Genomic DNA, 26,809 nt, shown 5'->3' with positions numbered 1-26,809 from the left:
ATTCTCTCTGTGTAGCAATGCATAAGAGAGTGATGGTACGGTATCCATTGATCTCGCATATACAGCACAGACGTTGGTGAGCTCTTGCGGAGGTAAGTTGTTAGGTGGCTGGGTGATTTCTATGCGGCTGTAATATTCGCTTTTCACAGTATCTACTTATAGAGTCGAGCGTTGCAAATGTTATAAACTACGCGAAAAATACCAACATTGTAAGAGCATTTTCAGGAGTGTTTCATTTTCATAATTTTGACAGTTCTATAATATAAAACTGAAAGTTTTAAAACAAGAACTTGCTGTCCCCAGCAGCAGTTTTAGCGGATGTTCTGTTCAGTTTAAAATTAATGTCTCGCCATTCATTCAGCGTTACTGCATTCAAATTTATTTTCCCCAGTCTATCGGGTCTAAGTGTTTGTGCTGAAAACTTTGCATGCATTTAAAACAGTTCTAAACGTGTTTTAAAATCAGCAACAAATAGAACGGAGTCGTATAACAGTTTAAAATTTTGAAACAAAACTGTTCGAAATTATAAAACAAAACGCTCTGCTGGGGATGTGAACGTTTCAGTTCCAGTTCTACTTTGAAACTCCTATACAAAATAAAACGCTCCTGAACATGCCCAAAGGTTATTTTTCTTTTTGCTTATCCTTTTGACAGCTTGAGCTTGAGCTTGTGTGACCACCTCTGGCTGCTACTCCGTTATCGATCTCGACTAGCTGAAGTTGCACAGGGAATCTGTAGATATGCTTGGGAGTAGCGAAACATCTTTCAATGTGCAACTCCTGGTAATCCTAAAGTGTTTATTGATCAATACCGGCGCCGGCCAGGCCCGAACGTAGATTGGGGAAGGAAAGGGAAGGAATTGTTAGTCCGATACTTGCTTTTGCTAAAGGCCGTATATACTACTGCGCACTCCACAAGTATCACGGCAGGAGGATATTTGTTAGTAAGTATAGAAGTTGGATCTACTTCTTCTTTACCGATGCCAGAGACGTCCACTATCTGGACGAGATATCGATCCATCAACTCATGGACCGGGGACCAACGGCTTTACTTCCCTTCCGAAGGAAGACGTAACCACAGATTTTTTCACCTCAGAAAAATCTCGGTTGGGATTGAACCCAGACCAACTGGAATGAGAGGCGGTCACGCTTACCACTCAACCACCGGCGCCGTCCCTTTTTGCCTAACCTTTTGACAGCGTCGATAAAGTAGTTTCTGCACGCTTCTGCTAAGTTACTCATTTTAACCGAAATTTGTTTTCACAATAAGTGCTATTGTAGCATTTTAGTAACCTATAGTGGACATGGCCAGTATTATAAACAAATACTACAGGCCAGATTCGATTATCCGTAGGGTGCAGAAAAATTTCACTTCGGATAATCGAATCATCCGGATAATCGAATCAAAAAAAAAATTTTTTCTTCATGAAATATATTTGTTATATGTTGAAAAACAGTATCTAAGGTACATGCATCAACCCAGTTAAGCTCAGTCGGAAATGAACCGGGATTCTGGCTGGTTCCAGTTCGTATTCCGGCTCCAGTGACACAACCGATTCTAGTTAGAATCGGTTGTTGCACTGGAGCCGGAATGCGAACTGGAACCAACCAGAATTCCAGTTCATTTCCGGCTGAACTTTACTGGGAATGTTTGACCTATGGTACATGCATTAATGTTTGACTTATGGACGAATATCGATCACTTTACATTCTATAAAGTGAAACTAAGACTTGTAATAAGTTATTTAGCCAACTTATTTTATGTTAAGGTTGAACAGAGAAGGGGCAAAAAACGAAAACGCAAAAAGCGGTTTTTTCCACACCATGTGTTAGAACTTCATAAAAATTAATCAGCAGTACTGTAACAACATTCTACATAAGCTGATTGATTTTTATGAAGATCTAACAAACGGTGTGGAAAAAACTGCTTTTTCGATTTTTGCCCATTCTCTCTGCAACCTTAAAGTATTGTGTTCGATTAATTTGGATTAATATACTTATGTTTCGGTTAATTCAGATAGAAATAACAACTGAATTTGAAATGACGCACCACTGGTTTGTATACAACAACAAAACTTTGGGAATCCTCTAAGAGAAGCAACATGCTAGATTCCACTGAGAAGCCCAAGAATTTGTTTAAAAGACCATTAAACACAAATTCAGTAATGGACGGTCTGCTAGGCGTCGCCCAACGTTGGTCCAATAAAGAACCAGCATTAAACAATTTTGAAACATGGATTTGAACACGTTGCGAATTTAAAAAATGCCCAACTTTTTATGCGCACGACACCAAGAAGCGTGCGTTGTCCAATCAGCAGAAGTATCATCATCGTCATCATGCGCTCTAGAGATATTGTTTAGCGAGCCAATCAGAAACTAGCTGAATCTTGGATCTTTGATATTTTATCTATAAATATGCTTGTTCAAACGCATTAAATGATTCAGTTTGTTATACATCGTCGCACAGCAAACTTTTTTCTCTTGTTTGCTTGGTGGAAACATCATCCAGGCAATCCACCGAGTCGCTTAAAGGCTGTTCAGTGCATGTACTTCGTAAAGAACTATTAGCGCTGTTCTTTTCAGAGTGGTGCACAGTACTGACTACAGTGAAGATCCTATTTTACTCGTTCCCGTGTTTGTCCGCTTCCGATTTTTTCTACAACAGAGTTTGTGAGCTTTTTGATCCTATTTTGTCAATAACATTTAAGACAATGTCTTCTGATTGAATTCCCCTATGTTACACGATGGAATTAAAGCGAAAGCCTTTGCGTAAGTGTGTTAAGAATTCAAAATGCCGATGTTCTTAAAGTATCTAAAAAGTTACAATCTTTTTTTCAAACTGATGCAATAATAGACTGATTCCGAAGAGTATTTTAGGGTTTTATTTCATACCTTAGATAGTGCAAAACAATCTGAAATCAATATGTTCAGATTTCGACAGTCCTAAGTACACAACGGGGCTCACAAAATCAGTCATTGTATTCATTCTAAAAATTACAGAGAAAATCACAGGCATCTATCTCCAGGAAACTGTAGTTTGTAGCCAACCGATTAGGTGCATCAAATTTTATAGCACACCGAATTGAATTTAAATATTTGTTGATTAAATGAAATTACTTTATTTTTCCAAATTATTGTAATTTTCAAGAGTTAAAAATTTTGTTCTTCCAGTAAAATGTAGCTGATATCAATTTCCATCGATTTTTGTATTTGAATATTAGGATAGAAAAAAAGTTTTTTGTTAAAAATGCGAAATTTCTGTATTTCCACGTATTTTTGTGAATATTTTATGAGAACATAAAACTCTGGTTTTCCAAAAATTGTAGCTAGTATCAATTGTAGTCGATTGGTATACGGAAATATGTAAGTCATAGCATCGAATTCAAAATTATATGCTAATTAAGTAAAACTTCTGTATGTCTATGAAGATTTCATAATTTTTTAGAAAATATTTATTCTTTCAGAAACTGTAGTTGGTATCAATTGCAATAATAGACGTGTAATAAACTTTTATAAAACACAATATGCGGAAAATTGAAACAATTTCTACGGATAATCGAATCATTTGCTACGGATAATCGAGTTACGGATAATCGAGTCTACGGATAATCGAGACTACGGATAATCGAATATGGCCTGTATATATATTTCCAATATTGTTCGTCAAAATTCTACCATTGATTTATCGTTTTATTTGTATAGTATGCGTATGCGACTATTTGTAGTATTGTACATGTATAGTCCACAAAAAAAATGTTCGAACAAAATCGTCGTTTTTGTATTGTAACATAACCTAACGCCATATTCACCAAATTTTTATCCAGCTGAAAACCCCAAATGACGGAAGCAAATTACAAATCGCAATATGTCAAATTGTGAAAAAACAATAATACAAATTATCCGTTTATTGTTCTCATTTATGCGGAAAGGAATATACCTGGCTAAAATTTCCAAATGAATTTCACCTGAATACGACTTTGTTTTACTTATAAATTTAATTAGCAGAATGATTGGTGGAATGAATTGTTTTATATGTAAAAATGCACTACATGTTTTTCACGCGAAAATTCTGTAGAAAGTTCATACTTTACGACTCAATAGCATGTCAATCAACATTGAATGGAAAAACATGCCGTATTGAAATGGAATTTGTTTGATTATAAATTGAAACCCACACGAAACGCGTTTTAAAGGATTTTATGTGAAATTCGAAGGAAAATATTTGAATTATTTTTAACATGAAATTGATTTCATATGGTTTTATCGTGTGGATTGTTATCAGTGTATTTGAATTAGCAGTGTTCCGAATAAACCCTCTAAGAACGGTTGGTTTCAAAATCGTCCAATAAAGGACGTTCGTTGGACCAATTTGGGCATCGTCCAAATAACCGTTCAACGAACGTCCATCGTTGGACCCGTGTTGAACGATTTTGAAACAATTTTTTGGACGTCTCAGTGGGAAGGTTCAAATAGTTGCAGGTCTAGTCTTCATACTTCAAAGGACTACACGGGCTTTGGTTGTGTGAACGAATGACTACGACAAAGCTAGATACATGCATTGGTATATGTGTCAAATTTCTGAAAAAATTATGTGAGCATTGTTACTCACACCACAGAGAACAGACATATAAGCTAGAACAAACTTTCCCGAAAAACCTGTGTAAACATTTAAATGAACATACGTTGAAAATCACCATCGCATGCAGATTCGCATGTATCGTCATCGCAAACTCCGTTAACGATAATGTATCGTCGCATTCAACGTCATCGTCGATAATTGTATCGTCGTATGCATCTTCATCGTCGATAATTCATCGGTTATCGCGATACATTTTGCGTTACTTTCCCGTTTATTGAAGTTGAAGTTGATGCGGCTAACTTTCAATTGTTTAGAAATAAATACCTATTGAAGGACATGTTGTTGGCAATTGAAAATTAATAGTTTTGGACATTTTCAATGGATAGGGGGTCCAAAGATGCGTCAATTTTTTTTTAACTTTTCGGAAAAGTGTATTATATTGAAGGGCAAGTTGTTGGTAGTTGAAAATCAATAGTTTTGAACATTTTCAATACGCGCGGGGGGCTGGGGGAGGTAAGTCCGACGATGCGTCAAAATGGATTTTTTCAACTTTTCGGGAAATGTATTATATTTTGCGTTGCGTTGCGTTGCGAAGCACGGTGCTATTCGTAGATTGCATACTAACGATTATCATGTTGCCTATAGGTAGCTCAACTCATCTTGCTTGTGAGATAAATGATCGGGAATGAACTTTATCTCTTATGAGTTCAGTAAACCAATAGCATGAGAATCGTTATTGCCGGCCACGACCATCTTCACCGATACTTAGGATAGGGTAGGAAATGTTGATGTAATACCTACTTAAGGAAGGCCCCCGACTCAGCGACGCTTCCATAGATATTACGGAGTTGGATTGAAGGACAGGTACAGGTCTAGGATTCGCCACAAGCAGGCAATGCGACCACAAAATGAATATGTTTTATGCGGTGGGATGGTTAATCTCCGAGTACACGTATACTCAGAGCAAAAAGATATTTAGTTATGATTTCTCTTGTATTTAAACTCTGGATAGCCGGCCATCAAGAGTGATTTAGTTTTTCCCTAAACTACAGCAATTTGAACTCCAAACAGCCGGCCGTAGGAGTATTGCTAAAAGCGCGAGCTAGTCTGCTATAAATATTCGTTTGAGAATTGGGTAGTAGGAACACAAGTCAAGAGTATTTTTAATGTGCACTTTCAAATAAAACCACAACTTAGTCTATCCTCATATCGAGTCATAGCCACCTCGGGCTGAACCTACCTCCAACCTCTAAGGCAAAGTTTCGTCGGACCACCGATCGCGATCTACTTTCAAATATCCAGTGTATGCACATATATACACACATGTGTGCATGCCTGTAAACATACATATGAAAAGACGCATGTATACATGCATACATACGCACTCATGCACACATTCACACACATATATTTGCACACACACATATTTGCACATATACATATATACCCATACGCGTTTAACAGCGCCAGATGAGAAGCCATCGCTGCAGCGCTGTACAGAATATGAGTCCTCGATCTATGACCGATCCTGAAGAGCTATTAATTGTATAACGGAACGTGAGCTTTCACCTTGTTTCTATACACGACATTCAAAGAACTGTAGAATACAACGAAAAGCGACTATTTTTTCTGACTCATGAGTTTTTTTTTATGGTAGGAACCATGTAGTTAAAGTCTTCGTAATATAGCTAATATAACAATAATCGCACGCGTCGTTATGCTAACCGGAGTGCATCCTGCGAAGTATAAAATAAGTATAACCGATGTGTCTGAACCGAGCGACCCTGTATGTCGGACACACAACCGACGACATACGCGTGTTTTATTTCTCAGCCTACCACTAGAAATAGAAACAAAACTAGAGACAAGAAGAACGACAAGAAACCAATTTGCCAATTAAATGTGAGCATAAAGAGACCGGCCGTGTCGTGCCACTCCGCTACTGACCAGTGTTTGGTACTTTTAAAATGATGCTTTAAAAACTTGTATGCATGTATAAAAAAAACTATAGAAGTCCTCCGAACTATTTTCCAACAAACAACTCCGAACCATCTTCCAACTCCGAACTAACAAAGCATGATTTGTTGAGAAATATTTAAGAGAAGCTTGCTACGTGGAGAACATAGTAATATTGGCTGAAATTTTTTAGAAAATGATGATTATGCATAGTGTAGTTGTTACTCGCATTGCCCCTATGATGTAATCCAATATCAACAAAAACGTTAATAATAAGCATCGAAATTATGCCCATAATAATTATCTCAATCAGAACAAATTGAACTCCAGTGTATATTCCATCGAGGTTGTGCGCGTGACGGTGCCTTGACGCATTAGATTTTGTTGAAACCTGTCCTACCCGCACTGAACTAATTAAATCATATCTCGACAAACTACGTAAAAGCCATCCGCCAAAACTCCCCCCGAAGGGGAACCCCGGAGAAACCATTGCCGATCCCGTTTCCAGACCGGAGTCGCTCTAGGTCTGTTCTAATATTTACAAAATCCATATAAAAATGACAGCTCCGAGCGAACCCAGAGCGACTCCGATCCAAAAACGAAACAAGCATATTGCTGCTTGAATACAGTTCCCATCAGTTTATGAAAGAGAAAACTTTTCTCTTTTGTTTACTTTTAATATCTGCGATTAGCGAGCAGCGGCTCGTCCGGAATCCCCATTCAAAGTGAATTCCGACAGTCGGCCCGCAATCATATGTTTGTCGAGATATATTTGGCATTATATAAAAATCCTATTGGAAATTTCTCACCCGAATACATGAACGATGCCATAGCACGACACACAATGCCATTCCCATGACAACACATATGCCTTGTAGTTGTAGTGGTATTTACACCAAACGGAATTTAGTAGTGCACACACATTATCATATTATTTTCTTCACTATTCTTCCACAATCAACACTTTTGCTACACATGAAGGAATTCGATTTTCAATATCGTGAAACTTTTCTAGTGGTAATTTCTCCGATCGACGATGTCACTAAACACTAGCGCAGACTCAACGCTAATCCACCAAGGCAAAAGATTAACCTCCCATACTAGTCGTATGCAACTCAGTTCCGCCGTAATCACACACACAGAGTACCAACTGAGGATAGAGGTACGCCACCCAGCCACATCACCATGCACAAGAGCCAAACAAAATCTGAACCGCCTCCTTCGGCATCTCGATTCGAACTCCTTTTCGGGAAATGTATTATATTGAAGAGAAAGTTGTTAGCAGTTGAAAATCTATAGTTTTGAACATTTTCAGGGGGGCCGATGATGCGTCAAAATCAAGTTTTCTGGAAAGTATTTTATATTGAGGGGATCCTGGAAAATTGCAGACGTTCGCCTACCATTTTTCTTGTCAATAATAATGTTTTTGGCACATACCCAAGTAACCATAAGCATTAAGCCATTGCACTATATTGGCTATATATTTGCACTAATGTTGCATTGAAACTCCATTACAGCATTAACAATGCAGTGAAACTCTATATTAGCATCAATAATGCATAACTGCACAGCGGACATATAGCATTATCGCTTGCTCTATATGCGTATATAAAGCTGATATAACGCGTACATGCTTCAAGGATCTTTAAAGCATGTAAGCTTTACAAGCGCATTTAATGCCATTATAGAGCCAATAATAAGCCGATATAATGCTATTGTAATGCTGTGGGTTTATTTGTTATGCAACTCTTCTTGAAGATTATATTCGGCATATTTCATTTCAATCGAACATATGCAATATAGTCCTGGGAGCAAACGCATCGCACTTACCGCGAAGGACGAGGTAAGGTACCTCAGTTGGAGACTTACTAAAGGTAATTTTCGTAAAATTGTCATATCATGTCAGAACGAAAACCCACTAAGGATATTTATTACAATGCTTTAGAAGAGAGACAATTACGGTTTTAAACAGAACATTTTATTTTATTTTTTTTTTCCTTTTTGCTCATCATACCGAAAGGAAATATAAGAAATGGTTTTAAAAGCATGGCGGACAATGACAGCCAGCTGAAGCCTTTTAATAGCATTAGTAATGCTAATATAAGGCTTTAAAATTTGACATTTGTGCGCTGGTGCTATATAATAGCATTAGTACTGCAGAAACGAGTTGTCAATTTCTGCACAGTAATAGCACTATATTTCGCCTTTTCTGGCATAATACCAGCATTATATAAGTATTTAGGGCTTCACAGCTTTATAAGACTGCATTATATGTGGATCTAAAGCAGATATTAGGCTACGTTATAATGCTTATTGGTTACTTGGGTACATATAGTATGTAACAAAATCGTTGAAGTGGCCAGGTCAATTGTGCAGCGTACAATATGTAACAGATGATTCAAAATTATACGACAATCAAATTATTCATTGAATGACGAATTTAACCAACGAATCATTTTGAATCATAAAGAATGAAGAAGCGTGGACAACCGCAACGACCGTTTCAGTTTGAATGGGGTTTGATAAATCGTTGGGAGTGATTTGGCTCAGAAGGTTATTGTAACTCCTTTGGTTCTTGGGATGGGACAAAGATAGGACCTGTCAAGCCTTGGTTATAGCGCCTTTATCCGGTCTCTGAAATTGAAGAAAGGAAAAGGCACAAGAGATGAGTTAAGATTTAAACATGTCACAAATCGATTTCTCTGAAACTTAAGCTTTCTTATTGTTGAAAATTAAAACAAATTGATATTTTTTTTCGAACCTGCTGCTATCAAAAATGTTCAGAACATCAGCACCATTATTCTTGATAACTGCTATTTTCCAAATGGTTTCAGTGAGTGATATAATTAAATTACGCAATTTGTAAATATTTTGCTAAGAATTAAATAAATAGAATAAAATAATGAACACGACAATTCCTTGTATGCCGCACCGTAAATCTCGAAGATGAAAAGTAAACTCCGAAGTTTATTTTCCACTTTCATGTTGGCTCACTGTCATTCAAATGCATTGGACATAGGCGTGCACAATTTTCCTGTTCTTCATCTCCGCCACTGACAGTCAAACGGAAGGGAAGCGCAGCTGTGATCCAGTCTGACACTGGAACAGTTCGGGGAACCAATACTTGTTTGTAATTTCTAGAAAACATTATGCATTCCCTAATAAACATCTTATAATTCAATAGCCTAACGACCTGTTCAGGGTATCATCCAAACAATATGTGGAATCGTTGGACTATATGGGTTAAAGTTCGTGTATAATATTTTTTATTAGGGTTCCCAATTTATTTTTCTTTTTCACTCTCGAAAAAGTTTCAAATTTTTCTCGAAAAATTGACGCGAGCGAAAAAAAACTTGCATCCATCGCGCATGGCTTCTACGATGCATCTCCCAACTGCCAACAACTTTCCCTTCAATATAAAACTTTTTCCCGAAAAGTTGAAAAAAAAACCATTTTGGCACATCGTTGGACTCCCCTGTGCATTGAAAATGTACAAAACTATTGATTTTCTACTGCTAACAATATGTCCTTCAATATGTGTTTATTACCAAACAATTGAAAGTTAACCGCTTCAACTTCGACTCCAATAAACCGGAAAGTAAAGCAAAATGTATCGCGATAATCGCCGATGAATTATCGACGATGAAGATGAATTCGACGATGAATTATCGTTTAAGAACCCTGAACAAAATCATGATTAGTTTAACCTAACAAACAGGTTCGAAGAAACAAAAAAAAACTTTAGTTTTAACCAAAGGAGAGAACAACTCAAATTAAATTGAAATCAAACAAAGATTCTGTTGGTTTTTAAAGTTAAATCTAACAAATTTTATTTTGTTTCAACAATGTTTCTATTTAAAGGGACCATTCATAAATTACGTAACGCAAAAATTGGATAAAATGGACTCCCTCCTCCCCCATGTGACAAATTGTCACAAATTTCTCTATCCCCCTATAACTAAACAAATTCTTTATTTTTTTTTCCTTCGGTGAAACCAAGTTACGTAACGTCCAAGCTTACTACCCCTCCTCCACTTGTCACAATGTGTCACAACTTGTCGAACCCCCACCCCGCGTTACGTAATTTATGAATGGTCCCAAAATGCAAACAAAACCAAATATTTGGGTTCGAGAAACGCCCATTTCAGTTTGAAACAGTCATTCGCCAAGTTTGAAAGTCAACTAAACGTTTTATTGTTTCAAAAAGACCTGAATCTTCAGTGTGCACAAGTACAAGCTTAACGAGCTGATCTCTGCCACATTATGTGCACAGGAATACGACATGGTGTAACACCGTTCTTATGCATGCCTGCCTCGGCCAACGTTATGAAGTTTCACGAATCTCTCTTAATTCACACAGTCGCACAGCAAAGGACATCATACTAAGAAGTGCTCAGAAATTTCGAGCTGTTTCATTTAATAAGTGACAATAAGTTATAAAATATGTCAGAATAGGTGTAAAATTTCAAGATGCATTCAAGCTATTGTTCGAAAATCGAACTGAAAAAGATAAGTGACAACTACGGGGTGCAAAACTGGAATTTTGTCAAGGGCGTCAGAAGCCTAGGCTACAACCCTGCGTATAGTAACAGAAATGTGTCCCCGTCAAGTAGTTGTACAGTGTGACAAACATGGTTAGCAGCTTGCAGCTCCATGTACAGATGAGCAGCAAATAGCAACACCACTATCACGATTTGTGCCTAATGCCGTTTTGCCTGATTCTGAAATGGAGTCCGGTTGCAACCTCTACCACAGTCAGTTTATACATTTTGACAGCAGTAAAATTTATAACCTGACATTAGAATGCGCATTCTAATGTCAGTTCCAGCGCCAGCTCAGCTTCTCGCGGCTACTCTGTAAGGGTGCTTACAGAGTGGCGGCGAGAAGCTGAGCTGGCGCTGATGTTGACATTAGAATGCGAGATGCGAGAAACCTGCTTGCTGCAAACCAAATGGGTGATGTCAGAGTGAAAGCCGAGCGGATCGGCGCCGACAGCCCGCTTTCACTCTGACAGGCTCCATTTAATATGCTGCAAGCAGGTTTCTCGCATCTCGCACTCTAATGTCAGTACCAGCCCCAGCTCAGCTTCTCGCCGCCACTCTGTAAGCACCCTAAGGAGCCTTAGGCCGCTTGCAGAGTGGCGGCGAGAAGCTGAGCAGGCGCTTCTACTGACATTAAGATGCGAGATGCGAGAAACCTGCTTGCTGAATTTCAAATGGAACCTGTCAGAGTAAAACCAGGCTGTCGGCGCCGATCCGCTCAGCTTTCACTCTAACATCATCCCTTTGGTTTGCAGCAAGCAGGTTTCTCGCATCTCGCATTCTAATGTTAGCATCAGTGGCAGCGAAGCTTCTCGCCGCCACTCTGTAAGCACCCTAAGGGTGCTTACAGAGTGGCGGCGAGAGACTGATCTTGGGCTGAAACTTAGGGTGCTTACAGAGTGGCGGCGAGAAGCTGAGCTGGGGCTGGAACTGACATTAGAATGCGAGATGCGAGAAAGCTGCTTACTGCAAACCAAATGGATAGTGTCAGAGTGAAAGCCGAGCGGATCTGCACCGACTGCCCACTTTTACTCTGACAGGCAGAGTTAAAAATATTCAAATTCATTGAATGGAAATTGATCATATTCAGCCGCATTCATTTTCAATATTCAGTGACGCATCTGGAAACATCAAACGAACAAACCGCCCATTCATCTATGCAGATTTTCATTCGGCTCCGATTATTACACGAAGCGACCGTGCAGCAACGAATCAAACGCATCAAAGTAGGCTCTGGCACAATGTAAGCGATGATGATTGTCGTTTCATATGCATTATCGGCATTTGAAAACATTTTCCTAGATAATTAGTGTAATGAATATATTGTACGATATTCAACTGAATGAATAAGATGGATAGTTGAATGAATATTTTTTCTATTCACCGCGAGTCGCAACATGTTCATTTTCAGCCGTCAAAAATGAGCTTCGATTATTTTTGACTCTGCTGACAGGTTCCATTTGATATGCTGCAAGCAGGTTTCCCGCATCTCGCATCCTACTGTCAGTACCAGCCCCCGCTCAGCTTCTCGCCGCCACTCTGTAAGCACCCTTAGGCTGCTTACAGAGTGGCGGCGAGAAGCTGAGCAGAGGCTGGTACTGACATTAGGATGCGAGAAACCTGCTTACAGCGTATCAAATGGAGCATGTCAGAGTAAAAGCAGGCAACGCACAGTGGCACGACGAGTGACAAAACCCCAAAAATCAATGTCTTGTTATTCTATTGAAAATATTTATTTTATTTTGCTCCTAGCTTGAATAAAATTATTTCAAAATTTTATCGAAAACCGGATGAAAAATGAATTTTTAACATGTCGTTGAAGCAAGTGATGTCGAGGATTTCTGTTCAGTTCAATTCATTAGAATTGTTCCTACATTCGAACTCCAAATGGCGATATCTCAAGAACTACATGGCCGATTGAAGTAGTTTTGAATTCTTTGGAAAGATGAATGAATATTCTAAACCATAAATGCAAGCTTTTTGCGTAGAAATGATATACTTTTGTTCCGCATCGAAAAAAAACAATTGAGAAATTCAATGTCATCAGTAATTTATCTCTATACGTCTTCCAATTTTTGAGATGGCTTCGCACGAGTTACTTATCATGAATCTGACTCAAAATTTAGTATAGTTTCAAGATATATAAGGGTCATCTTGCGCATTTTTGCGCCGAAGATGTTATATCTATGTTTTTGAAAATACCCATATGGAGACGCCCTGTAGCTCATAAATCTTTTTACACATTGGTTGCCCAAACAACATCATATTAATTTAAAATCAGGGATTTTTTCTAGTTTTGTCAACCATTTCTGCTATCCGATGTGATTGGCTACGGTTATTAACGTGTATATTAACTCTTTAACGACCAACGCCTTGAAATGGGTTTACATAAAAGTAGTCGGAACCCCAATTTTTTACCACATTAACTAATTTTTAAAAATTTGTCACAACTTTGTATGAACAGGTGCCACTGTGAGTCGGCGCAGATCCGATCGGCTTTCACTCTGACATCACCCATTTGGTTTGCAGCAAGCAGGTTTCGCGGATCTCGCATTCTAATGTCAGTTCCAGTGCCAGCTCAGCTTCTCGCGGTCACTCTGTAAGGGTGCTTACAGAGTAGCGGCGAGAAAGTGAGCTGGAGCTGGAACTGACATTAGGATGCGAGATGCGAGAAACCTGCCTGCAGCAAAGTAAAGGGATGATGTCAGAGTGAAAGCGGGCAGTCGGCGCCGATCCGCTCAGCTTTAACTCTGACAGGTTCCATTTGATATGCTGCAAGCAGGTTTCTCGCATCTCGCATTTTAATGTCAGTGCCAGCCCCTGCCCAGCTTCTCGCGGCCACTCTGTAAGCACCCTAAGGAGCCTTAGGGTGCTTACAGAGTGGCGGCGAGAAGCTGAGCTAGCGCTGATGCTGACATTAGAATGCGAGATGCGAGAAACCTGCTGTAAACCAAAGGAATGATGTCAGAGTGAAAGCTGAGCGGATCGGCGCCGACTGCCTGCTTTTACTCTGACAGGTTCCATTTGATATGCTGCAAGCAGGTTTATCGCATCTCGCATTTTAATGTCAGTGCCAGCCCCTGCTCAGCTTCTCGCGGCCAAACATGAAGATGCGATTTGCGAGAAAGCAGGTTTCTCGCATCTCGCATCTTAATGTCAGTTCCAGCTCCAGCTCAGTTTCTCGCCGCTACTCTGTAAGCACCCTTACAGAGTGACCGCGAGAAGCTGAGCTGGCACTGGAACTGACATTAGAATGAGAGATCCGCGAAACCTGCTTGCTGCAAACCAAATGGGTGATGTCAGAGTGAAAGCCGATCGGATCTGCGCCGACTCACAGTGGCACCTGTTCATACAAAGTTGTGACAAATTTTTAAAAATTAGTTAATGTGGTAAAAAATTGGGGTTCCGACTACTTTTATGTAAACCCATTTCAAGGCGTTGGTCGTTAAAGGGTTAATATACACGTTAATAACCGTAGCCAATCACATCGGATAGCAGAAATGGTTGACAAAACTAGAAAAAATCCCTGATTTTAAATTAATATGATGTTGTTTGGGCAACCAATGTGTAAAAAGATTTATGAGCTACAGGGCGTCTCCATATGGGTATTTGCAAAAACATAGATATAACATCTTCGGCGCAAAAATGCGCAAGATGACCCTTATATATCTTGAAACTATACTAAATTTTGAGTCAGATTCATGATAAGTAACTCGTGCGAAGCCATCTCAAAAATTGGAAGACGTATAGAGATAAATTACTGATGACATTGAATTTCTCAATTGTTTTTTTTCGATGCGGAACAAAAGTAAATCATTTCTGCGCAAAAAGCTTGCATCTATGGTTTAGAATATTCATTCATCTTTCCAAAGAATTCGAAACTACTTCAATCGGCCATGTAGTTCTTGAGATATCGCCATTTGAAGTTCGAATGCAGGAACAATTCTAATGAATTGAATTGAACAGAAATCCTCGACATCACTTGCTTCAACAACATGTTAAAAATTCATTTTTCATCCGATTTTCGATAAAATTTTGAAATAATTTTATTCAAGCTAGGAGCAAAATAAAATAAATATTTACAATAGAATAACAAGACATTGATTTTTGGGGTTTTGTCACTCGTCGTGCCACTGTGCGTTGCCTGCTTTTACTCTGACATGCTCCATTTGATACGCTGTAAGCAGGTTTCTCGCATCCTAATGTCAGTACCAGCCTCTGCTCAGCTTCTCGCCGCCACTCTGTAAACAGCCTAAGGGTGCTTACAGAGTGGCGGCGAGAAGCTGAGCGGGGGCTGGTACTGACAGTAGGATGCGAGATGCGGGAAACCTGCTTGCAGCATATCAAATGGAACCTGTCAGCAGAGTCAAAAATAATCGAAGCTCATTTTTGACGGCTGAAAATGAACCTGTTGCGACTCGCGGTGAATAGAAAAAATATTCATTCAACTATCCATCTTATTCATTCAGTTGAATATCGTACAATATATTCATTACACTAATTATCTAGGAAAATGTTTTCAAATGCCGATAATGCATATGAAACGACAATCATCATCGCTTACATTGTGCCAGAGCCTACTTTGATGCGGTTTGATTCGTTGCTGCACGGTCGCTTCGTGTAATAATCGGAGCCGAATGAAAATCTGCATAGATGAATGGGCGGTTTGTTCGTTTGATGTTTTCAGATGCGTCACTGAATATTGAAAATGAATGCGGCTGAATATGATCAATTTCCATTCAATGAATTTTAATATTTTTAACTCTGCCTGTCAGAGTAAAAGTGGGCAGTCGGCGCAGATCCGCTCGGCTTTCACTCTGACACTATCCATTTGGTTTGCAGTAAGCAGGTTTCTCGCATCTCGCATTCTAATGTCAGTTCCAGCCCCAGCTCAGCTTCTCGCCGCCACTCTGTAAGCACCCTAATTCTTTACCGTCCGACTATTTTTTTTAACAAACCCCAGGAAAATAGCACGCCAACTTATGATTTTTTCTTAAAACTGATTTATTAACAGGGTTTTGGTCAAAATAGCTTTATAAACAACATTGGGCGTAGGCGTAGGGCGTAGCGTAGTTGGTAAATCGATTGCCTTGTACGCAGCGCACCTGGGTTCGAGTCCCGACCCCGCACATAGGGTTAGAAATTTTTCATAAGAGATTTTTCTAACCCGAAGAGGCGAATGACCTTAAGGTTAAAACCTCTATAATCGAAATAAAAAAAACATTACCTAAAAACAAGAGATCAGTGGTTGAACACTATTAACTTTTTATTCAGTATTTTAAGAAGTTCACAATAATTCGCAAATTTTATTTTTGATGTAGTTCGTGTCGTTTCGTTTTAAAAAATTTTGATAGTAAGCTTTCGCTGGGTAAGCCCGACACCCCACGACTTTTCCCAGATATCAAATTTTAAATCATACCATGACAGGATATTATTAGTACGATTGTTTTAGGCATTTCGATACATATCGATGCCATATGGGTTCATTAAACGTCAACAAAATAAACAAAACAAGCGAAAGCAAAGTTTATGCGCTTTTGGATGTTATTTTTAGTTGATACATTTTAAGGTTTAAATAACACAAAAGCTTTGAAAATTTTGTCACACATGCTATTCTACTCTCCATATCGTTATTTGTGTGTATTAAAGATAAGTTAGAGTATTTCAATACTGTTAATTGAGCATTTAACAAAAATGTGCGCTGTTGGGGTAAGACCGATAGTTTTTGGGTGAAGTAAGACCGACACGGTGTTTAGATGATTGGGTTCGTTTTAGATTCGATACAAACGACTCGGTATATTTGTTGTGTTCAATTATACTATAATTACGTCATGTTAATAATTGAAATACACGGAAACTATGTTTTTTTCATTTATTTACCAGTATTGTCTCGAGCCGACCAAAAAAATTAAGAATTAAATTGAACGTGATTCATAATAATATTACAAAAAGAAACGAAACGTATAATCTAATAAGAGATTTTGAAATGATATTGGTGAAAAATTTTCATTGACCGTCGGATTGTTGATCAACAGTGTTCCGAAAAATCACAACACGAACCGGATAGCTTACTACGAAGCGTGCGTCACTTGTAAGTGAATGAGTCCTAGTAACAGCGTATATAATCTGCTTGCAGAACAGCTCTTCCTCGTTAGAATGGCTATACAAGTGGTAATAAAGCTCGAAAGAATTACTCGAGAAAACCCGTACCATAATATAAACCATGCGTTAAACATTATTTATTCATAACACCACGCATTCGAATGCTCTTCCTCTTGCTACGCGATGAAACTATAGAAAGCATGCGTTTGCATCACACATACTCATATACACATAATTACACTTTATCACACATACATTTTTAATGGAAAAAATTGGACAAAAAGAAAGTTCGAAAGCGGGTCGGTCTTACCCGCAGCGTTTTTTAAATGTCATTTTCCTCCATTTTTTGGCAACCAATAATTTTTAATGAATTCAATTTTTTGAAACGCTGAAAAAAATATATTTTGTTAAGAACCACATAAACAAGGATTATGCACAGAATATAATTAGGAGCTTTGTGGAATTTTAGAAAAATTATTGCGCTTAAGGTGTCGGACTTGCCCCGCGTTCCCCTAAACCCTTTATTTACCTGTTCAAAAACATTCTCCGGACTGCTATCTCTACTATCGTGATGAGAAGAATGTGACGAAGCCCTACTAATGTCTATCCTGGGTGTTGAGGGCACCAATGCACTTGTACTGCCAGCTGTATTAGGTGGGGATGTTTTTTTCGGAGAGTCTTTCTCTTTGGAGCGATATCGTCCAGATTTGTGGCCAGAAGTTTCCATCTGAAAAAGAAATTGAAACATGAGTAAATCATTCATTCAACAGACGTTGTTATGACAATAACATTACAAAGCGAAGCAAATACTTTTGGTTCAGTGTGCATGTGTATTGAGGTATTGAGTTCTTGTCGGCCGGTGTCACGAACACCAATGAAGTCTGCTGGTTGAAAACAATCCCATTTACTCTTGCCGTCTTTGTTTATTATTTTCCACCAGCTAGTGATGTAGTGTTTGTGTCATATGACGTGTACGTACATAAGCCGTAGAAAAGTCTATGGACTATAATACAGCGTGAGCAATTTTTACGCTGTGAACCATTTGGCGATTTTTTTTAACCTTTAGTTAAAATTTGACAGTTCGAAAGTTATTTTCTCTTGAAAGGGAAATTATAACCGAGAGAGGGAACCATTTCAAAAGTTGACATATGGATAGTTATTTAGAATTGACAGCTGCGATGATCACAAGTTGGTAGAGATGTGAACATTTGTCGATATTTTAAAATTAGTTTTTTTTCTTATTACATTAAGTATGACAATCATAGCCTCGAAAAGTCAACATCCACATCATGAAATAACCCAAACAAATCTTAACACAACACGTTATCGTTTCCATCTTTATCCCTTAATTTTGTATTGAAAAATATTGACAACCTCAATTAGGTACAGAAAATGTTTCCACCTTTTTATTCTGCATCGTGGGCAAAATTTTAACTATCGAGCTGTCAAATTTAACTATCGCTCTGTCAATAGGTTTGTTCAAGTACATGGAAGTTACTCCCTGTTGCTCCGGAGCAAAAAATTCTTGCTCCTTTTCACTCCGGTTTGCCACCAGAAGACGAAAAAAGAGAAGAAGATAGTACAGGAACGATTTTCTCCCTGTTTGCTCCGGAGTACTTCCAGTTTCTCCTGGTACTGGAACAAACCTAATTTTAACCATGCTCCACACGCAGAAAAAAAAATAGTGAAAAGAAACAAATTTTGGTTATAAATAACAATTTTCCCGTATGATATTGTGACAAACAAGATTAAGGTCTGATTTAATCAATATTGTTCGTTGAAATTACCAACAAATTCATTTGTTGGCTTTTCAGTAGTTTCAACAAATAAATCGTTTGAAACAACAAAATCATGATAAGTTTAACCGAACAAACAAGTTCGAAAAAACAAAAACAAATCTTTTGTATTAACCAAAGGCGAGAACAACTCAAAAGTTGAAATTAAACAAAGATTCTGTTGGTTTTTAACAAAAGGATCAGTTAGAGTTCAACAATGTTTCTATTTAAAATGCGAACAGAAGTATTTGTTGAACTAAACCAAATACATGCTTTCGAAAAACGCCCATTTCAGTTTGAAACAGTCATTCGCCACGTTTTAGATTCAACTACAGACACTTTATACACAGACTAGCGAAGTGTCAAAAATTGCAGCCAAACGGACTGTCAAAATGTGCAGCCAATCAGGAATCAGAATATATTGGCTCAAATGCACGTTCCCCGTACATAGTCGGGGATTTGTGCATTGCCGTGTGTCTTCATCATTTCCTGAGCGGAAGGAACGGACAAGGAGGTGTGGGGAAGTAGAATTGGAAGGGTGGGAAAAATAACAGCACAAAACAAAAATAAACAACAGGTAAGTTAAACTCACAAGTAGTTCAACTTGCCTGCGAACAAGCCTAAAGCTCTTTACCACATTGGATAAGAAACTTTAGTATGTCTCTGAGTTTCAGTCGTCCAAACATGATTTCGTCTATATAAGGACGGCTGAAGACTCGAAATCGCAATAGGGATCTTTAGGGGTGTGCGGGTTAAGGCATTTTCTGATGCAGATTAGTACCGTGAGTTAATATCTCAGTCCTTTTTTCAATTTTAGGCCCAAAACTATTGAAAAAACATGTTTTAGTTTGTTTCCTTTTAAGACAATAACACATCCAAACCCATGCGACTTGCACAGCTCTATAGGTTGCCTTAACAGATCTACCATAGTTTGCAGACGAAACTTGGGATGGCTGGCTGCTAGCGGATTGCAAAAGTATCAGATCATGCTGTGTGGGGTGCTGTCCCGGTTAACAATGCGGCGAACGAGATATTCGCAGATACGTCATTTAGTAGAACAACTGTCAGTTTGTTGGTTGAATTTAATTTGTTTTTATTTTAAATTTAAAAATCAGAAAAGAATAATTAAGGTTTAAGAATGATATGAGTGTACTCGTGAGGACACCCGCCATCAGTACATATGAAACACTGACATATTTTTTCCAAATTGAAGACCCCTATTGCGCTACCGCTGGACAGTTGCATATCAGATGATATGAGGTTCCGTAGTCGGATTCACAAAGATCACATGAAAAAGACTCAGCGCACTGAATAGTTGCCATGTGATAATTGAGTTTGCAGTGGCCGGTTAAAGCCCTGGTCAGCATGCCGCAGTGGAGCTTCAAAAAATGTAAGAGATTTTTCGAAACCACTGGGCATGGTTGTTCTAGAAACGCCTTTGTTTGGCGACACGTTTGTAGATTTCTTCAATAATTGCGGTGCTCGGAAGAAGCCCATGACCGTATTTTTTCCCGTATCCAACTTGTCGAAATTGGCAGCGCGGGCTCAGGACCAACGAAGTCAATCGCTGAACCCGCCCTGGCCAATTCGTCAGCCCATTCATTTCCAGTAATACCGCAATGTCCGGGCACCCAGACAAGGTAGATAGTGTGACAATGCTTAGTTCTTCGATTTGGGTTCGGCACGCGAACACTAGCTTGGGCCGGGATTTGTCTGAGCTAAGGGCCTTGATTGCAGCCTGACTATCGGAGCAGAAGTTTATAACTCTGCCGGACAAACTCATTTGAAGGGCCGAATATACCCCGCACATAATCGCAAAGATTTCTGCTTGGAATACAGTACAGTATCTACCTAGTGAGTGAGATTGTTATAATCTCATTTCACGACAGTAGACATCAGCACCAGCACGTCCCTCCATCAGAGAACCGTCAGTGTAACAGACTACTTGTGTTCATTCCATAAAACCAGACAACCACTCCTCTCGAGAGGGAATCTTCACATGGAATGTCCTGTAAGGAAAACTACAAGTGAGTGTAATATCGTTGGGAGCAAGAATATCTTCACCCCATGGAACCATTTGTGACCACAATCGTGTATGTCTGGTAGCATGATCAACATGATTACTGTTCCAAAGCCCAGTAACCTGCAGTCTGTATGCACATGATAGTGCTTCTTGTTTGAGGTGTATGTGTAATGGTTTGATATTTAGAAGTGCCTCAAGAGCAGCAGTCGGAGTCGTGGTGAAGGCACCAGTCAACGCCATGAGCGCATTCTTTGCAGATGGCTTAGCTTTGACTGGACTGTCACGTACAATTGCTGTGTAAATCCAATAGATGTATTTAGGTTTGAGACCCCAGGTCTTTCCAAAAGTTCGTCTGCGCTGCCCGAAGGCCATGCACGCTTTCTTGACTCTGAACTCAATGTCAGTAGACCAATTCAGTTTGGAATTCAATATGACTCCAACGTATTTGACTTGATCTGCACACAGTAGCTCAGAATCAAAGAACTGCAAGGGACGAACCCCGGTTGTTGTTTGAAGTTTTGCTTGGGTTAACTGATAGTTTAACTTGTCGACACCACTGTTCGACAGCTCTTAATGCCTGTTGCATTAAGTCAAAGATTGTTCCGATGCAAAATCCAGTAATTAGTATTTGGTAATCGTCAGCAAACCCGTAGGTTGGAAATCCAAGCTCATTGAGTTTCTTCAACAAGCCGTCAGCTACTAAGTTCCATAACAAAGGCGACAGAACGCCGCCTTGAGGACAACCGCAAATACTCAACTTCCGTATCTCAGCCTGTCGCAGTGACGAGCAAAGTAAGCGGTTACTACGCATTGCGTTTGTCCGAACCGAGATACATGCAGGTATCCCATGACCGCGCGTCGCTTCCAGAAGACTGGAAGGACACATTGTCAAAGCACCCTCAATATCTAGAAATACACCCAAGCTAGATTGCTTGAGCGAGAAGGCTTTCTCAATGTTGTAAACAACATCGTTAAGCAGAGTTATCGTGGATTTCCCACACTGATAGGCATGTTGCATTTTGTGCAGTGGCTATTAAACTAAACTAACGTTCCTGATGTGATGATCGATTATCCGTTCCAAAGCTTTCAGAAGAAAAGAACTTAAGCTGATAGGCCTAAAACTCTTGGCTTCTTCATAGCTTGAGCGCCCCCCTTTGGGAATAAATCTAACAGTTATTTCTCGCCATGCTTTCGGGATATACCCGGTAGCAAGACTGGAAAGCAAAATCTTTTTCAAGACATGTTTAAGAATATCAAATCCCTTTTGCAGTAGCACGGGAAGTATTCCATCTTTTCCGGGTGATTTGTATGGAGCAAAGCTGTCAACTGCCCACTTGACCGATTCAGTGGAAACCAATGTGCGTGCTAACGCCCACGAGTCCGAATCACCAGAATGAGATCTGTGAACACTGTTCAACTCCGGATCGATACAACCTGGAAAGTGTGTGTCGAAGAGACAATAGACCTTTCTCATCAAAAAATTTTATATGATAGGATGCTTCCTTTTTTATCCCCAATTCGTTACTGCTGATTGTCGCGATGATTTGGTACCTCTAACTATTGAAAAAATCAAAAATAGTGCAAGCTGCTCATTTAACCCCATATTCTGAATACCTATCTTGCCTTGTTTCCCGCTATTTTTACACCATTTGGATGAATTTCCTGTGGGGAATACTAAAAGGATGCCAGATCTGCAGATTTTGCATTTTCACTGCAGATGTTTTGCAAATTACAAATATTTAGCAGAACAAAGCCTATGCCAGCCAATTTATACACAAGCCTTCAACATTTTTGATCATTTAAAATATATACATACTACATTTCTATGTCAAATTTATTGAAGATTTTTGTAGCAATCTGCAGACTTTTATATTTTCACTGCAGGCTATTGTTTAAATAGACCTGGCATCACTGATGCGGAAATGATTCATTCATATACCTGTCAAAAACATAGAGCATTGCATGAAAATGTATAACCTCACTTTTCTGACAGTTCAGTGTGCTTGTTTACCTAAGACTTGTTTACATGGACTTTTAAAATTTACATTACTTGAATACTTTCGATGCTCTTTGAAAGACTATCAACTCAAGAGGGATGAGGATTGGAACAATGGGAACCTGGTGCCACATTATGCAACCAATTCGAATCGACCTTTTCACACAAGCTTGAATACAATAAACCTTTCGTTTCGAGATGCGTAATGTCACCCCTGGTTCATACATTGACCAATCGGCGCTGGATTGCAAAACCCGGTGGCATATGCTGAATCGTAAGATCAAGCATTGGGCTATAAAATGATGGATGATGGATAAGGATTTGTACACATTTGTTGGTTTGCTCGTGGGTTAAGTCCTAACAAGATCATCCGATTTATTATTCATTTTTAGGTGGTGAAGTTTACCTGAACTTTATAGGTAACGAATTCGGTCGATGATAAGTTGTTGAAATGATCGTTCAATGCCCATACCGAAAAACGTTTCCATTGGTCAGAATGCCTACCAGCGTATGATAGCTGCAAACATGAGGACAACAAGGTTATCGCTTTCGAATGGAACAATTATTTATTATTCGTGTTCAAGTTCCATTACAGCAAAAGTTTCGTCGATTGACGATTATCGCATTATCGTTGATTTAGCCGGCAAATGCAAAACAGTGCTCGGCACTGACGATAAGGAGTAAGAAGGATTTGATAGGAGTGATAAGAATGCTGAGCATTATACATTCTGGAAGAATATCAGGGAGGAGAAATTATATGTAAATTTATATTATATCCCGAGTTGCCATCATTTTTGCACCGCAATAAAGCTTTCTGCAACTGCTGTCTTGTTCAAATTGGCAGGAAATAACTAGGCAGCGAATGATAAATTTCATAGTCAATTTATTTACTTTTTCGGAAGGATAAGTAATTAGTATGTGGTGAATATATATGTGTCACCGGTGCCGTGTGTTATGGTGGTACCGGACGGAACCGTTGGTCAGCAAACCGTCCTTGTCGTACTGGTCATAGATGCGACGTTTTTTCTCATCTGATAGCACTTGACATGTTTCGGAGATCTGTCTTAACGCTCTCTACTTAGCGCAGGATACGCGAAACCGCTGCTAGCTTTCGAAAGAAAATTCCTAGCTGCTGCTACTCTATCAGTCTTTCTCTCGACTGAGGGCTACAATTTCGGTCGACTAAATTGTGCTATGAAAATTGTACTTCCTGGAATTTCACCTAACGAGATCAATTCATTGTGAGGAATTTCGCTGCGTTCCAATATTGCTTGCCTCTGTAGGTGATGATGTGTGTGTATTCACTTCGGCAGCCAGGTCTTATGTTTTGGGTAATTTTGCTATCTTATTCTGCTGAATAAATCATCTGGCTAAAGCCTCTACGTTATACTATGGTCACTTTAAAAACGCATTGCTATTTAATCTTGTAGCTGTTGGCAAGTCAGTCCTGGCACTGTTCTCGACTAATCCTGGCACTATACCGCTGACGTCGCACTTATTACGGTGATTAAACTTGGCGAGAGCGGCAGTGGTTTCGTCGGAATTGTTCACTCGACAAGCAGGAAGTGCAAGGACTCTGCTACTTATGCCTGAGCCCCTCGTTGAAACCTTCGTCCTGTCGGAGTGTTTGCTTCGTCCGATACCGGAGCGTATTGCTGAACCGAAGCAGTCTGCTACTGGCGCTGCTTCCTTCGAATCGGAATCGTTGAATATTCCCGTTAGCCGAATGTCCAACGTGGCCGAAGGCAAACCGATTGCAGCAACACCACCAACCGTAGCTGAAATTTTGGCCTTTAATCCAAGTCCCTGCCACTGACATAGCGACAGACGAGTGCGGCGCAGGTTGGACCATCGATTGACTCGGTGCCGGACAGGGCGAAACAGCTGCAACAGGAGCGGACCTAGTATGGGGTGTAAAGGTCATCAATTGCCATAGATCACCAAAATGCTCTGCGACTAATATTGTGAACAAAACAAACCAAACGAAATTGATCGCAACAACGATAAAATAATCTAAATTCTACCCAAACATTTGAAAATGAAAAAGGCAAAAGAAGTTTTGGTCGAATTCATTATAATTCTATTTAAAAATTGAATACTGTTTTATTTAGTTTGATTGCGCATATTGTTTACATCAGACACACCCCTTAATTCATTGAGTACGTATTTCACTGCCTTTATAATCCTTTTGGAATCAGTTACAATAATCCTTTATAATCATTTTATAATAAGTGTATTGCTAGTTAGGACTTTTATATCAGCCGGGCTCTTTTATAATTTGTTATAAAATCATTATCAAAATTCTTCATAATCCATTGTTGCGTTATGTTTATGTACATGGCCAGATAGATAGTTTTTAACTGGGACGGAACGTGTGGATACGAAAAAACCTAATATCAATTGTAGCCAGGGGGAGCTGTCAAATGCAGCCAAAGGGAACCGTCAAATGCAGTCAGGGGGACTGTCAAATGTAGCCAGTCCATTTAAAATATGTGAGGAAGAAAGAGTGGCTATGCAAGACAAGAGATAAAATGAACAGAAAAGAGAAAAAGAAAACATCTATCCACAGGTTCTGTCCCAGGATTTTAATAGAGAACATCAAAATTCGATTTGTTTGCATTTGGCAGTAGGCCTTTTTCAAATGTTTGGCTAGAAATTCCTTGCTTCTTCAATGAATCATGTACAAAAAAAGTAAAAATGTTAAATATAACGGAACAATGTATGATGCCGACATCAATTAAAAAATGCAGCTGAGCGACCTTGTTGGGAAAGCGTTAACATTTGGCAGCGAACCAAACCAAGTTTCTCATACTATGATCGAATCAACAAAAACTCCATGATCATGTAAACAATCTCTTTGAACTGTCAAAAAAGTGAGGTTAAACATTACCATGCAACGTTCTCCACCGAGAGGTTCACTTTAGTTTGTTTACATAACCAATGAACTTTGTACCGCGACTCACCAATTCATTTGCCGCGTTGCCAGAAAGCCAAGCAAAAATATACAAAACAGTGCTGCCCAAACACATATTTTGAGTCCCACCATTCTTGCAAGGGTGAAAAAAATACTCAACATTCTTGCATTTTTCAAATTTAAAAAGATCATTAAAAATCACGATAGCTCTAAAAAGTCTCATTTCAGCTGAAATATTCTTAAAAATGTGTAGTCTTTTGAATAAAAATAAGAAAAAAGGGGGTTAGGTCGGACGAGAAAGGTCTATTAAGAACATCTTTTTCGACCGTCACATAAACACCATTTCTGGTTTTTGAGGAGTTCATCTGAAAATCATTCGATTTGGAGAGAATTTTATTTAATCTGCTAGCCCCATTCAGACTAGAGACATTAGTGCATAGGCTTTGCCAGTCAGCCCGTTCTGCAGATCTAAGACATTTCTTATATGCACTACGAGCTGACCTGAAAGCCCTGGAGTCATCACGCTGACGCCGGTTCCAAGCTCTTCTCATAACTTTCTTCATTCTTTCAAGCTCAGCCCTCCACCAAGGGGTTCCTCTAGTCGATTTAACAGTACGAAGTGGACAAGCTTCTTCGTAGGATGCTAATATGAATGAATTTGTCGTATCCACGACGTCATCTAAGTCGTCTAGTTGACTAATTGTTGGAAAATATCCATGAAATTTAGTCGCCAAGTTTTCCAAAAAGAGGTCCCAGTTTGTAGATTTAGGATTACGATATGTCACCACATTGAAGGTGACATCAAAATGATCGAAAAATATGTATTTATGATCGGATAGAGACGGTTCAGTTTCATTTGGAACCTGCCAATTTCCCAGTGCATGCAAAATTCTATCAGAGCTGTGAGGTGTAGATTTACCTCAG

General features: G+C 39.1%; 1 protein-coding gene across 21 annotated transcripts in view; it reads right to left on the bottom strand.

The window, feature by feature from the left end:
- LOC131690091 (uncharacterized) overlaps positions 1 to 26,809 on the bottom strand; it is a 547,209-nt gene that overhangs the window by 443,510 nt on the left and 76,890 nt on the right. For all 21 annotated transcript variants that reach the window (XM_058975604.1, XM_058975607.1, XM_058975605.1 and 18 more), the window contains one exon: positions 17,707 to 17,904. In XM_058975604.1, the coding sequence (XP_058831587.1) occupies positions 17,707 to 17,904 (198 nt within the window). The remainder of the gene's footprint in view (positions 1 to 17,706; positions 17,905 to 26,809) is intronic.

Source organism: Topomyia yanbarensis, chromosome 3 (assembly GCF_030247195.1).
Source record: "Topomyia yanbarensis strain Yona2022 chromosome 3, ASM3024719v1, whole genome shotgun sequence".
Lineage (NCBI taxonomy): Eukaryota > Metazoa > Arthropoda > Insecta > Diptera > Culicidae > Topomyia > Topomyia yanbarensis.
The sequence above is the reverse complement of the archived record's forward strand: the minus strand, read 5'-3'. Positions and strand labels throughout refer to the sequence as shown.